The following is a 14916-nucleotide window of genomic DNA, read 5'->3' as shown; positions in this document are numbered from 1 at the left end:
TTTGGGGTTAGCATGGACTATACCTGATAGGAAGTTTGGATGTGACCACCTTGTTTTGGAGACTGAGAGAGCTGATTAGTTTTGATAGGTATGGTGGAGTGCCAGTTTGGCTCAGTGCCAGGGAATGGAGACGTGTACTATGTGTAGCTTTGCCATCTGAGGCTGGGCTTCTTGCGATGCAGTGCTAGTTGTAATCTCTTTTTCCCAATCTTCAATAAAAGGAGAGACAGTGACTGTTCATCTTGCCTGGCTATTTCTCACAAGTAACAAGGAATTACTAAAACCAACAGCAAACATCTCTCAAACTTTGTCTTATCAGGCACCTTTTGCAGGTGAGGAGCTGCCAAGACTGATTTTGCAATCATCAGTTGGCTGCTGTTCGATCACCCCTTCCCAGGTCTACAAAGGTGGTACCCTCTCTTCTGTCTCCACAAAGAGTGGTGCTCCAAAAAGAATCAGCAGATGTATGAAAACCTAGAAAATCAAATGTAAAAGATGTGAAAAGACTGCATGACTGCCTAGCATACAATTAGAGCACAGTGTTTATGCACATTACTGTTTATATATGATTTTCATAAGAACATGCTTCTGTTTAGGACTATAACTGACTGCATTTGGCTGTGTACCACAATGCAGAGGATGCCAGTCCAGCACTTCTGAAGAGGCACACATCAAGAATTCGGTATAATTTCTAAATGCATTAGACTTGTGCTGGGATGAAAGAATTTGGGCAAATCAAACACTACATGTGTCTAGTCTACACAGTTACAATGAACATGCTGAAGGAACAGAATCTTACCCAAGCTGCTTTCAGTGCCCTTTTTGAACTCTAAAGATAGGTTACGATTTATAAGTAGGTATGACCTTATTTTGCAAATATTGGGCACGGAGGACAGTCCAGCCAGAGCTGCACTACCAATCGATTCACATTTAATTAGCTACGAAGCTCCTTGAATTTCTGCCAGCATCCTTCTCCCTGTTCAGACCCAGACGTTCCCGACTCGCCTCGGAGCCCGAGCCCCAGGCCAACTTGCCTCAGCGGGCTCTCCGGGTCTCTCCAAGTCGATAACCAGGCAGCTCCCCACAACAGGCTGCCGCTCTGCTCCGAGCTGCAGGCAGAAAACATTGCTCTCGGTGTTGCTTTCGTAGCGTGTTGTGTTCTGAGAATCTCACCCGTTTCCCAGCTGCATCAGCCCCAGAATAGGGCAGCGCTGGCTGAGGGGAGGTGGGACACACCCCTGGGTCTCTGTGTAGAGAGATGTGTGCTGCCGCCGGGCCGCCCCCCCGCTCCCCCGGCCGGCCCCGGGAACGCCCTGCGGGCGCTCATGCGGCTGCCGCCGGCGGAGCGTGCCTGGCACTGGGGCAGCGGCCGCCTCTCCCTTCCCTCCCCCGCCCGCCGAGGCGCCTCCCGCCCGGCCACAGCCCCGGCCCCGGCCCTGCACACAGCGGCGGACTCACCGGGCAGCGCGCACGGAGAGCCATGGCGCGGTCCCGCGGCGATGTCCGCTTCTTCCTCCTCCTCCTCCTCTGCAGCTCCGCGGCGGCCGGGTACGTGGGGCCGGGACGGGCTGGGGCACGGGACGCCTCACCCTCCTTCCCTCCCTCCCTCCCGTCCGGCGCGGGGGCTGCGCGGGCAGCGCAGCGCTTCCCGGGGCTCCCTGGCGCCCGCCTGGCAGCCGGTGCCGAGAGCGGGCAGAGCAGCGCTGCCCGTGCCCCGTCCTGCGCACCCGCAGCACGCGGGGGTGAGCATCACCTCCAGCCTCCGTTGCGGAGAGCAGCAGAGGACCTTGGTGACATGTGTTGTATGTCTTTACCTGGACGCGCTTTTTTTTTTGAGAGTGTGTTTCACTCCTTGCCCTTTCTCCCTCTGCCTGTTTGGACTTTCCAGACCTACGTTCCTTGTGGCAGTTCCCTGGAACATCAGGCCTGGAGGAAACCTTACTGTTGGGGTAGCTCTGCTGCCGGACAGCCCAGCACAGGTCACCGTAAAGGGAGAAGTGATCAGAGATAACGAGACTATCTTGAGCAGGGAAATGGTCTTCGAGAAAGGTAAGAAAAAGAATGGACTTGGTTTGGAAGTTTTTCAGTTTGCCTTCTCACAGAAATGTTTTCTTCCTCCCAAAATATCACAGCTTCTAAATGGTACTAAAATAGGGAATTTATTTTACCGAGTAGGAGTCGCTATGGGAAAACAGCCTTGCACACTGCTGGCTCTGTTTGGAGTTGGGCAACTGAGCTGGATATGAGTGATTGCCTCGGTGTGCTAACTCTCAGTAAATTCTGAAAATCATCGTATAGTAGCAAAGTGGGATGGATGTGGGATTTCTGAGGTACCAGCACGTACTCTGGTCAATGTAGTGGGGCCACTTTAGTAGTAGAGGAAGAGTTGCTTACTGGTAACTTGTTAAGGTGCGAAGTGGAAGCATGTGAGAGAATGGAATGGGTGGAAAAAACAAGGTAATACAGCAACTGGAGCTGCTTCTTCATGCCCTAAGAAAAAAACAACCTGAGGACCATAGGAAAGTGAAGATGACTCTGCCAGACACTTGGAAGCTCTATGCATTTGAAGAAACAGGAATTTTTAAGGATCAGGAATTGAATCGTGGAGAGGTTGGGAATTGAAGATAAGTAGACCTGAGAAGAGACTGATTTACTCTATGCCACCAAGCAGGGGTAGTGGATGTGGTGGGAGTTCTGAAGAGCTAAGATATCCTGGCCAGTGTTCCTTTTCAGAAAGGTAGCTGGCAGCAGAAGCATACTGATATCCTGCCTGAGATTTGTCGTCATGAGAAAGAAAATATTTTGTATGGATAGTCCAGCTTTCACACTGCTCTTAGTATGAGGCAATAGAAATAACATCTAAACTCTTGCTTTTTATTTGTTAAAAGTAGCAAGTCTGAGGGCAGCATGAGGTACTGAAAAATCTACCCTGCTATAAGGCACTTTCTTTACTGCTTGTGTAATTCTTCTATTAATGTCTTAATGTAGATGCCTTAGTTGGAAGCATCACACCTTCATTTCAAAGCCTTCACAGCCTGTAGAGGAGATTGAGGCTTTGGGCGTGATGGAGTGCATTTGAGCAGATCAAAAAATTTTGATAGAGAACCAAAACAAACCTAAACCAACTAACTTTTGCTGTTTTCTTTTGAAAGCCAAAGTTTTAAAAAGAAAATAAATTGCCTTCTCCTTTTCTTCCACTAACTATACTGGCTGTTATTTCCTGCTTCTGTTCTGCTTTGACATAGAATTCAGTGAGCCTTGCATGAGTTTCAACCTGTCTGTTTTTGTCCTTCTCAACATTAAAAGCCAGACAAGCAACTGCTAATTCCAAGCTTCTGAAAGTATGTGGCTGTCTCTTCTGAGCACACAGAATAGTACTTGACACTGGGAGCTGCTGAAGTCAGAGTGAACGGTGGGTTATCAGGAACAGGTATGATACTGTATCAGACTGGATACAGTGAGGAAAAAGGACAAATGCTATAGTGCATTACTAACTTCTAATACTTTCCTGTCTTTTAAATATATCTTTAATTTTTCAATTCTTTTTTACTTGGTAAGTGAAACAGAAGAGAATGCTGAGCATACCATGTATTTCCTCTTGCAAAATTCTTAACATTTAGTATGTGGCCATCAATTCTTTTCTAGTCAGGTTATATAATCTGTTAGTCATTTGTTTTCTGTGAAATAATATGTAAGCAAAACTGTTAAGGGCTAGGAGCAAGGGAACTGCCCTGTAAAAGAGGATGTGGTCTTGAAGACGTGTATCCAAAGGTGCTACAGGTGTGGATCAGTTCTGACTCAGAGCGAAAGCAAATTGTCAGAGGGAAGCAAAAGCAGCTTGTCAGAATAAGAACATAAATCTTTAAATTTTTCATTGAAGAACACAACAATCTTAAAATGAAGTATGAAGTGGTATTGTTATAGCTGAGCTTAGGCTGTGACTATTATGGCTTGTTAAAGCCTTTCAATCCAGCTGTTGCAGTTGAAGGAAAAAACCCAAGCATATCTCCAGGCACACAAAATCTTCTTTAAATTACATAATTGCTGCATATATTAGTGCCCAGAAAATGTTGCTTTATCTGTCACTGAATACCTACTTAGGTTAGGCTGCACATTCAGTGGCACTGTTGCCTAACCTGGCTCAATTATGCTCTGTAGTTTTCCTTGCATGGTGACAGCAAAAGCAGGGGATTAACTGCTCTGAGAAACTGATCTGACTGAAAAATAAAGTTTTTATTTTGTTTGAATGTTTTTTTAGGCAGACAGATTCCCTGGTTCAATGTGCAAACGTTTGTGCTGATGGAACTGAATTGGAAATCGGATGCTGGAGACATAGGACAGGCTGAGGACGCAGTTTTTATTAGGGATGTTTAATCTGGCAGGCCAAGTTCATTCAAGTACCTAAGTGTAAGAGGTATTACATACCTGTCTGGCAAATGCTTCTGCAGTTGCCTTAAATTAATGATTCAGCCCGGTTCTCTAGCCAGTGGCTCAATACGATGCATATACTGGTCTAAGTTTCTGAGTTAGCTCCATGAGAAGACCTTGTTGTATTAGAGGCATGGATGTTTCTAATTTCTATAATATAATTCTTGCTTTTTATAAGAAATAGAGTGTTTGCCCTCTGATGGTTGATAAAACATTTACTGTTCTAATATTGCTGGAGTGAAATTTTTATATCTGAGTGATTCTTGGGAAATTGTTAGAGGAACACTTCAGCATTCGAGGTTGGTTCCCATCACTATTGTGCTTTTTATATAACAAAGGGAAAATAAATATTAATAACTGGCTAGAGGATATTTGGAGTGAAGGAGAAAGTGTGCATGCACATACATTTAAAGATATTTTGAGCTTGGCTTGGTATTCCAGAATCCAAATGTACCATATAGAAAAGGAGATTGTTTAGGACCAATATTTTGGTACAGATGTTAAGTTAATTACATTTAATATAGTGAAAACAAACCAACTAAATGTTTGCAAGGGGGAGGTTGCTGCTACAGGTAAACTTTGTGTGAGCAAGCATAATCAAAAAAAAAGAATGCGTCACCGGGAGATAACATGTTTCCATTGCCTAGAGCAGACTCCAGGAGAACACAAAGCACTAACTGAAGCTGTTTGTGTGCGCTGTACCAAGCCTTGACACACTTTCTGTGGAGATGCGGTATCAGAAAGATCCTCGCCCTGATTGAAAAGAAGGGTAACGATGGCTGGTGTGCAATTGGAGCTCTTGGGTTTTCTGTGTCAACAATAGCAAAAAAGAAATTATGGTGATAGCAGATGGACAAGTTAAATTCCCTGCATGAATAGCTTGATCTATAGTGATTGCAGTGAAGGGTGACTCTTGCCATGCATATTTATCCAGTCATTAACAATAAAGATGTGGTATGAATTGGCAGGAGGTGTTTTCTCACAGGGTTTGCTACCCAGACATTGCCGTGTGTGTTAGTGTATGAGCAACCTTATACCTTAATTGTGAGAGCTTCTGAAAAGTATTTTCGGTGTTGGTGCTAGAATGGTTTGGAAAGAATAAGTAGCATATAAGTTGGAAAACAAAACTTGTTTTCATAAAAGCTTTCACGTGTGGTGAGGTGTCATCACTTGCCCAACAGTGTGAATGTTTATAATTCTAAAGTATAAGATTAATTAGTTAGAGCTTTTTGGTATTTAAGGTACAACGTAATGTATTTAAGGCATGCTGAGTGAAAATTATGTGAACTTACTGAAGAATTTGGTTTACAGCAACGTGCACAGTTTGTAAATTACTTGTACGTGTTAATTTACGCTGCTTTTCTGTATTTCTGGAGAGGAGTACATTTACTTGTTAACAGAGGTTACTGAGCTAGAGCATGGTAAATACTCAGGATTTATGAAGCATGATATTGAGAATGTTTGTCAAGCTCAGACATGTAGTGATCCTCCATATAGAAAATGGAAAATCTCCTTTTACCAGAAGGCATGTTTTACACACTTAATAATATGATTCTGACCATGTCAGTGTGAGAAACAGTGAGAAACACTAGGAATAGTAAGTTGTAAAGTAACACCTAAATGGGAATGAATGGCCTAAAACCGCCAATCCCTGTTAGTAACCTTGAGTTGTCTCTGCACCTTATGTCAGGATAAACTGAGTTATTGGGGACTGTGCTGTCTGTGCTGAAAATCTGTGGGGTGAAGGGTTTTGCTGGCAGTTTAGTGGAACATTTCCTTTCTGCCTAATTTTTCATCAATGCCTAAAAAGCCAAACAGTGAGAGAGTAGGAGTTGCAGCAGTGATCTTGCATCCATAACCTCCATATCCAAAAGTATGTGTAGCTGTGCCTCCTGAAAAATAAGTTGTTAAATAGTCAGCACATGCACATAACCTATGCAAAATCAGAATGAAGGAAAACTTTTTGGGAAGGAGGTGTTGGGGCTGGACCCAGAGATGACTCAGGTAGTAGAGAAGAAGGTGCTCTCTTATGGGCTTTCAGATTGCTGGAGTACATAAAAGAACAAAACAAACCCAAGAACGTAACAAAACCCAACAGGTTTCTGTGCCTGTTGTTGAATCCATCCTGCTGACAGGCCCATTAACTGTTTGCAGAAAAATAGGAGTAGTGATCCCACCCAGTACTTGAGCTTTTTTTATTGTTTGGATGCTGTTTGAGATTTGAGGAGAAGAGTCCTTCTGTTACTCAAGGCTTACGTGTTTGTACATGAGGCTTTTCTGGTCACCATGTTCTTTGTCGAGACCCAGCCAGGGAGGGTGTGGCAGATTGAGCACTACAGGCTGTTTCACAGTACCTTCAGAAGGGTAGGATAAAATAGAAATGGAGACAGTGGGGCAACTCATACAGACAAGGGAATATTACATGTCCTAGTGTACAATTCCCTGTTGCTACTGTGAACTGGAGGGGCTTTGCAGCTTTTAGTAAAGGGAGGAGAGAGAAGAGCAAACTAAAGGCTGTGAATTAGGGAAAAAAGAAGTGATGACTGTTAATAACAGGAATTGGTAGGTAACATGCTGTCAGAAACAAGAGAAGCAAAGGGTGAAAATTCCTGAGGGATTCATACTAAAAGGATAAGTACACATTAACAGAGCAGAAAGGAAAGAAATTAAGTAACTAAACATGATCTAAACTGGCCAAAAAAACAACAGAAAGAAGGAAAACCGTATGTAGAAACTGTAAATGAAATCAGTTTACGAAGGAACTTAAAGAAGTAACATGGGTAATTAAGAACAAAACTGGTAAGGCCAAACCTACAGTATGAAATCATGTGAAGGATAGTAAGGCAGGGTTTTTAAATAACATACTGGTAGCAACAAAGCTAGCAAAGGGTGTGGCTTACTACTCTTATGAGAACGGTTGCTACTTCTGTGGCTTGCTACTCTGATGATTAATAATGCTGAGAGGCAGTAAGTTTTCAGGCTTTACTAAGAAGATCCACTGTCGTGGAAAAGGCTTAAGAATTAAAATAACAGAAGGGGAGGAACAGTTTTAAGAGTACTTTGGTAAAGTAGGTGTTTAGGCCTGATAAAATTACTTGTAGAATATTTAGGGAATTGACTGAAATAATTTTAAATCTGCTAGTGAAGTTTTGAGAGCGTGAGTGAGCAGAGAGGTTCTGGAAGATTGAAAACCTGCAAATAAAATGTATTGCACCATGGGTTGGCAAAGGTTGTACGTGGAGAAGAAGCAGGATTTTGTTAGATTTTGATTTTACTAAGGCTTTTGATAGTCTGGCCTGGCACTTTGACAAGCCAGCTGGGGAGGCAGGGACAGCATGAAATTCTTATTTAATATGTTTGTGGCTGGATGGAAAATAGTCTTCAAGTAAGTCTAAGTGGCTTACCCTCAAACAGGAAGTGAGTTGCCCTGAAACTGTATTGTTCAGTATGACTGACATGAATTAAAAAGGGAGAATATTTATTAGGTTAGTGAAGGGGTGGTAAGGACACTGGGAGAAAGGATTAGATTTTGAATGCATTTTGGCAATACCAGAAATGATTAGGGGAAAAACTGGAGTGTGATCACTAGAACTAGTGCATAATTCTGCTTTTGTTGACAAATAAAAGAACATGCATTTATTGGATGGGGAACAAGGTGCAGGAGCAGTCCTGCAGGAAAGGGGATGTGTGTATAGGGGGGGTGGTGGTTTAAAGGTAACAGAAGGTGAAGGCTTGTAAATAATACTGTGGTGCTCAAAAAAGAAGGTGAATATTGTACTCAAAGGTATACACAGAAGTATTTTCTGTAAGCTATGAGAAATTATTCTAGTAATCTTCACAGACTAATTAGGCATCCTGAGGAATGCTGTGCTTGATTTTTGGCACTCATCATCGAGCCTGTGAACCAACTGGAGAAATGCCAGGGAAAGCAGAGGGAAGGATCGAAGATCTCTCAGGAGACAAGTTCAAACCTGACAGGAGAAGATGGGCTTTCACGTGAGATGAAAATAAATTGTGGAACTCCATGTCCCAGTTGTTGTGGATGGAAAACACAATTGCACAAATTTACAAGACAAAAGTCCATGAAGGGTTGGCCCAGTATAAAGACACACACATTGCATAGGCTGAGAAGAGTACCCAGGAAGGGTCACTGTGTACTTGTTCGGTTTTTACGCTCTTCAGATGTCTGTCCTTGACTGTCGTGGTATCCCGCGGTGGTAGGGAGGAGAAGAGAGATCCAGTAGGCAGGCAATGTGCAGCAAGATTCCTTTATTTAATTATTTTACAACTCTTTTATAGACCTTTTTCTTCATAGTCTAATTGGTCAAAGGATCAGCCACCCCTTGGGGTGATTGGCTAAAATCCTAAAACATCCATTGTCAAAATATTTTCCTACTGTACCATAAACAAAGCTTTGCAAGGTTGCAGGTGTTCATAGCTCATAGAACTCTACTAATATCTTCTGTGAGAGAGAAAAATATCTCACAGGACTGGAAAGAAGCAAGAAAGATTCTTGCTAGCTGCATATTTGTATCCACACTTGACCATTGCTGGAAATGGGACCTTAAGCCAAACAGACTTTGGTTTGACCCTGGGAGTCTCTTACACATTCTGGAAAGCATCTGAGGAGAGATGGGAGGAACTGGGGTGAAGTATCAAGAGAAGTGTGCTATACACCTGTTATGTACTATTAGGTACATTAAAAGTATCTTCAAAGAGAAAAGAGTGGGAGCTAACAGTAGATGGGTCTAAGGTGATGTCCTTAGTGGTGTCTAGTTAGAAGGAGATCCAAGCTGAAGTACTGAGTTATAGAAGTACCTGCGGAGGCAGCAAGCAGTTGGGAAATTCAGGAGTTTCCAGTTATACAGAGGCAACCTCTCTTTTCACGAGACCCTCATGTCTGTCAGCACTGGCAGTGTTGCTGGTTTCCATGCTGTGCTGTCCATGACTACCTGTTTGTGAAGGCAGAGTTGAGATCCTGTCAGCAGTGACTGAATAGCAAGTGTCAAGAGGTGATGCTGGTTCACCTACATTCACTGCAGTCTAAGTAAGTATGTGCGTAGAAAACATGGTTATAGTGACAGACCACTTTTTCAGCTTCCTGGAGGTATAGCTGTGAGGTCCAGGTGCTTATTTTGTATGGTTAGGGATTTATATTGCCTTTATTTACTGATAAAGGAAGTCTCTGGTAATACCTTTATATATTGAAATAATTTTGTTGCCTCAAGAAAGTTATGTGGCTTTGTCATCACTGACTTTGAATGTGTTCCAGAAAATGGAAGAAAACCAATATGAAAACAAACCTCTTTCTTTCACTCCCTCTAAGCAGAAATTTCAATAGATTCTGAATGCATTATTTGCAGTGAATGAGTTTGAGAAGTGACTTGACTTTGAAATTTTGCTCCAGTTACAGTAGTTGATGTGATGAGGGTAGTACTAATACTGCTAAATGTGTAGCATGTACAGGCTTAGCCATATTTTGTCTTAATGTGATTTTCCTGTGTTTTAAGTTGGAATAAAAACTGCAGGTGCTTTAAATTGCCTTAATAGTGGCTTTGTCTGTGTTTATTTCATGGACATCAGAGTGGATAGTAATGGTGACCAGTAGTGCCTTGAAAGCAGTATGTGCAGATGCCTGTGTGTATATAATCACCAAGGGGATGAAATGTATTTCACATTTAGTTGTGTAAAAGGCTTAAGTCTGAGATTATTCTGAATTGTCTGTATAGTTTCATAGACTGGATCTGATATCAAGAACGTTTCCTGTGTAGTATTCAAGAATTGCCTTCCTAACAGCTGTGAATTTATAATTCATGGCAGTATAGTTGTTACGGTATGGTAGGTAGTGGTAATGTCATATGCATGACTAGAAGTCCATGGATGGCTCTTAGGTTTGTCTTGGGAAAAAGTTGAAAAGAGGCTGTACTTGAGTTTAAGCAATGGTAGTGCCTGGATAGCTCTCAGAAGGTCTCTGATTACAAAGATTATTTAGTTTTGCAAATATGAAGCTGTTCTGTTTTCCTACCCAGTGTGCAGTGTCTTGGATAAACCAGAGAATGTTTTCTAAATACCGTGTTCTTGCAACTGGCTGGTCTCTGTCTACTCAGCTGAAAGTGGTAATAATAGTATAACCCATGGAGTTGGTTGGTTGACTTTAGAAGATTGACTGAAGAATCACATGTCTGAATTGTGCTTTAGGTTTAAAAAGGGCCAGTTATCAGGAAACATGCTGCTTGCTTGGGGAAGGGATCATGGATGTGGCAGGGCAAGGGAAGAGGTGCCCAGCCATAGGCAGTATCTGTTGGTCTGAGAGGGTGGGAGATGGTGGTTTTCCTCAAGGGTAGATCTGACAGTGCTGACAAGAGAAAAATGGCTGAATCAGTAGAAGGGACAAGCAGGGGGGTACCATGACTCCTTTGCCATGTAAGATGGAAAGACACAGAGAATGCTGTGGTCAGGGGGCAGAGAAGAGGAAGGACAGCACCTCTTCTGCTTTTCTTCTGTCCTCTAGGGCTGTGATGCCCAGTCGCTTGACCAGGCCCTCAGGTGATAAACTTTGGTCCAGTTTAGATTATTCCTCCTGTCCCTTTACATCTTTCTCCATAGGCAGCACGGCTACCTTGCCCCTCTCTCTCCCCCTTTACAATTTTGGAGTGCTTTTAGCCTCCAGGTTTGCAAAAACGATTGAAAAGGATAGGGGGTGGAGGAAATAGGAGGGTGGGAAGCGGCTGGGGAGGGAAATGTCTGTAGTGCTGGCAGACAGCCTTAGGAGGCTTTTTGGAGCAAGTTATACCCCTTTGCTACGGGCCTGTTGGCCTCATTTGGCTTTGGATGTCAGCCTGAATGCTGACGTCCCCTGGCAATCCCTGTTCCGTGTTGGAGTGCTGTATTGCCCCTCCTCCTGTCATCTGGGCCAAACTGAGCCATAACTTAACAGCAGTGGCTCAAGCTCTGTATTTGGGCTATTTGCATAGCTAATCAGTGCTAATTTGGGTGATAGATTTAGCATGATAGATGAGGAATATAATGTATTTAAAGCAAACTGCGAACTCAATAGATTTGCAGGTTGATTCTTCTTTGCAGAATAAGTGTTTTTTACTTCCTGGACAGCTTAGGCCTTGGCATTACTGCTTCCTTTTTTTTTTTTTTTTAAACACAAAAAGAGTATATATTTTGGATAGGAAAAAAAATCTGGAAGGACATTGAAGAACACTAATTTTTATTTATATGATGTGAGTTTTTGAAATAGATTCAGCAGTAGGAAATAACTCCATTTGCCACTGCAAAGAAAATATTTTTCTGTAAACATTTCCTAAGCATGGATAGATATATGAACACAGCTGCTGGAGCAAAGATGTGGCATCGTTTCAGTAAATCAATCTGAAGTGATTCCAGTTACAATTTTTCTGTTCTCACACATTACTAAGAAGGATTGAAGACATAGGTAGAAAAGTTTAAGTGAGAAAATTTGTTTGTAGCAATAACTGCCACATGAGCTAGAATATACAGTCAGTGCTGACTTTATGTAAATGAGAGACTGAAGTGCTACTTTACTGATGTATATTGGCACAAGCTCTAGTTCACTGTGCCAAGCCATGCAGTCATTTTTCTCAAACCTCTGCCCTTTTTTAGGGGTGGAAGCTGGAACATTTATGAGTATTCCTAGTGGTGTCATCTCAAGAAGAGGTAGCATAAGTTTCTGTGTTTGGGTCAGGCCCATGAAGTGGGAAGAATTTAAGATACCATTGTTTGTGCAGCTCTCCATAAGTCTAAAAAAACCATGCATGTGTTTACATAGAATTTTTTCTATTTGCTTTATCGATAATAATACTGTTAGACTGACAAAAAATGGCAGGGTAGAAAAATACTTAAAAAAGATGACGATTTCCTCCTGCCATCTATACTGGTGACATGTCACTCCCACACTGTCTTTGATTCCTCTTCTACTGGAAGATCCTAAATGCCAAGGATTCTGAGGAAAAGGAGGCAGGAGAGAGTGGCATTTGTTTCCACTGTATTTCCATGTATTTTTTCAATGCAGTATTTATTGAAGAAATACAGTACAAGCCTCAGGAATTCTGTGAAAGAAATGGTTTTGCAAATGATGAGAAAAGAGATTTTTTTCTTGAAGGCTCATGTGGCTTCTGTTGGGATTTTTGGTAGTTTGTTTTTTAACCGTCTTCAAGATTAGTCCAGAACAGTCCACTGAATTTTTCCTGTCTCTCCCTAAGACCAAGGTGTGGTTTCCAGCTGGAAGTTTTCAGTAACTATTCTCTTGTGGTAACAGGGACCGGTGCGCTTGCCTGGTCGTTCCCATTTGCTATGTCCCATTGCATTTGTGCTGGTGATTCTGCTACTGCAGAGAGCAGATGGAATTAATCAGGAGGAAGTGTTTTGTGGTTTGCAGTGCTTGATGTAGGTGGCTTAGCTGTTCTGGGCTCCCATCTAAACCTGCATCTTCTGCCTGGAGTTAGTTACCTGTATTTCATAACTGAAGGGATTCTTTGCAGGGATGTGTTGAAGAAGACAGAAGACTGTTGCCATTTCTGGGGACAGTAGACACCAGACTTGAGTGATCTCATGTGGAAGTGTTACACACTGCGTGTGGGTAAAAGTCAGCTGCATGGTAGCAGGGCTTGCAGCAGGGCAGTGCTGCATGCTAGCTGTTGGACCATGGTTAATTCCTTATAAACGTGAAATTGCTGTATGATTAAATACAACTTTAATTCATCAAGTGATGAGAAAAATTGGTGAATTTCCGCTATTCAGCATTGGCATAAAGGAAACGTTTTGCCTCTAGCTCTTGCTTGAGCATGTCCAAAGTCATCCCTAGGCGTAGTTGAGCAGAGCTCCAGGGAATTGACTGCAGCTTGATAGTGTCTGAGAACATGGGAAAATCTTGCATGACAGGGGGATCCACTGCAATGCTAAAGAATTTCAGATCTGCCCAGGCTGCTCAATTCCTAGCAAAATAATTACGTAGTGACATAAATTGGAAGATTACCTCATGCCCTGGAGCCTCTTTTATGATTTTCACTGGCTGGGAATTAGCGCTCTGGGCTTTATCACAGCAGCCAGGGAGGCTGTGGCTCCCTAGCGCTGCCTCAGAAGGTAAATCCTTTCTGAGTTGCACAAATGCAACTGTGATATAAATCTCCCTCCTCCCCAACTCTTTCCCCATCTGCATCACAGTTGTACCCAGCTCAGACCTGATGTTAGATCTCCCAGCCTTGGGAACAGGAAAGAAACCTGCCATAAGATTTCTGGGTTTTTGCATGCCACTTGTTCTCAAAACAGGTGGAGGCAAGCAGGCACTACCCTGATGAAAAAGCTTTGAAGTGCCTGCCCTGTTAAGGTTGCTTTGCAAGCTGGAAGATGCTGTACAGGACACTGTGCAGCTGTTCCCCTTGTCACTCTGCCCTTGCAGTGTGTGGGTATGAGTGTGTTTGCACTGGTGGGGAAAAGATGGAAATAGAAACCCCGTGGGGTGGGCTATGGTACAAATACCAGATTTGTGGTTGGTGTCTCCCAGTGTACTGAAGTCACTCCTGTAGCCATTGCTGTAATTAGTTGTGTGGGTTAGATTAAAGCTAGCGTAGCAGAACTTAACCATGTGCATATCCTCTCAGACATATGTGATAAATGGTTTCTATTCCTTGTTAATAACCAGTTATCAGCAGTGACAAAGGTTTGGTTTTTTTTTTTTTTTCTGGTGACACAGTGTTATGGGTTGTAGTTGTATAGACCCTGGCTTTAGCACAGCCTTACTTCACACATGGAAAGAAACAAGAGAAGGGTTAGAGTTTTAGTGTATAACTGAGAGAAGTTTCAGGAGGTAACTTGGTACCATTTCTGTTGCTAGTTACTGTGCATCTTGCTCTCTTTACAGTGAAATATAATTCCCTAAGAAAAATTCTTCCAACTTAACAATAACTTACCCTCTCCTGAGTTAGGAAGCCGTAAGTTTCCTTTAACTAAAATCATGTATCTTAGTGCAATTGTTCGGGCATGGGGTTGTTTGGGTAGATGTTGGGAATAAATATATCAGTGCACCTAGAGGTGTTTACATTGCCTGTGGATCAGGTACTCGGCAGGAGTTTGTATTTCCTCTCCTGTAGCTGATAGTTGTCCTGTAGCCCTGTGTGCCAAGCAACCTTGGCCAAGTGTGGGGGCTCCCTGCCACTGTGAATTGGGGCAGTCTCCACTGGCTACTGAGAAAAGTGTTTTGCTGGACACTCCTTTCTGGAAAACGTCAAAGGCCAGTGGGGTTCCTCAAGAGTTAATGACTGCATGGTTGCTTCTCAAGTGGAGAGAAGGATGATACAAAAAAAAAAAAAAATACAGGTTTAGCAGCAACATAAACACGTTGTGGAAAGAACTGTGTTCCTTAGGTACAGCACTGCCCATGCCTGTGAAGCTTTTGAATACCAGAATGAAGTATTGCAGTGTGCTACCCACGAACATAATTTGTGGGATGTGAGTCATTTG

The 14916-nt window shown here is 42.7% G+C and overlaps 1 protein-coding gene across 1 annotated transcript in view; it reads left to right on the top strand.

Moving 5' to 3' along the window:
• Positions 1–1480: 1480 nt before the first annotated feature.
• Positions 1481–14916, top strand: part of CD109 (CD109 molecule) — a gene marked incomplete at both ends in the record, with an annotated part of 66547 nt that continues 53111 nt past the window's right edge. Inside the window, 2 exons of the mRNA XM_082303024.1 lie at positions 1481–1548; positions 1889–2049. Coding sequence (XP_082159150.1) covers positions 1481–1548; positions 1889–2049 — 229 coding nt within the window. The remainder of the gene's footprint in view (positions 1549–1888; positions 2050–14916) is intronic.

Source organism: Coloeus monedula, assembly GCF_965178545.1.
Source record: "Coloeus monedula genome assembly, chromosome: 2".
In the NCBI taxonomy this organism is placed as follows: domain Eukaryota; kingdom Metazoa; phylum Chordata; class Aves; order Passeriformes; family Corvidae; genus Coloeus; species Coloeus monedula.
The sequence above is the reverse complement of the archived record's forward strand: the minus strand, read 5'-3'. Positions and strand labels throughout refer to the sequence as shown.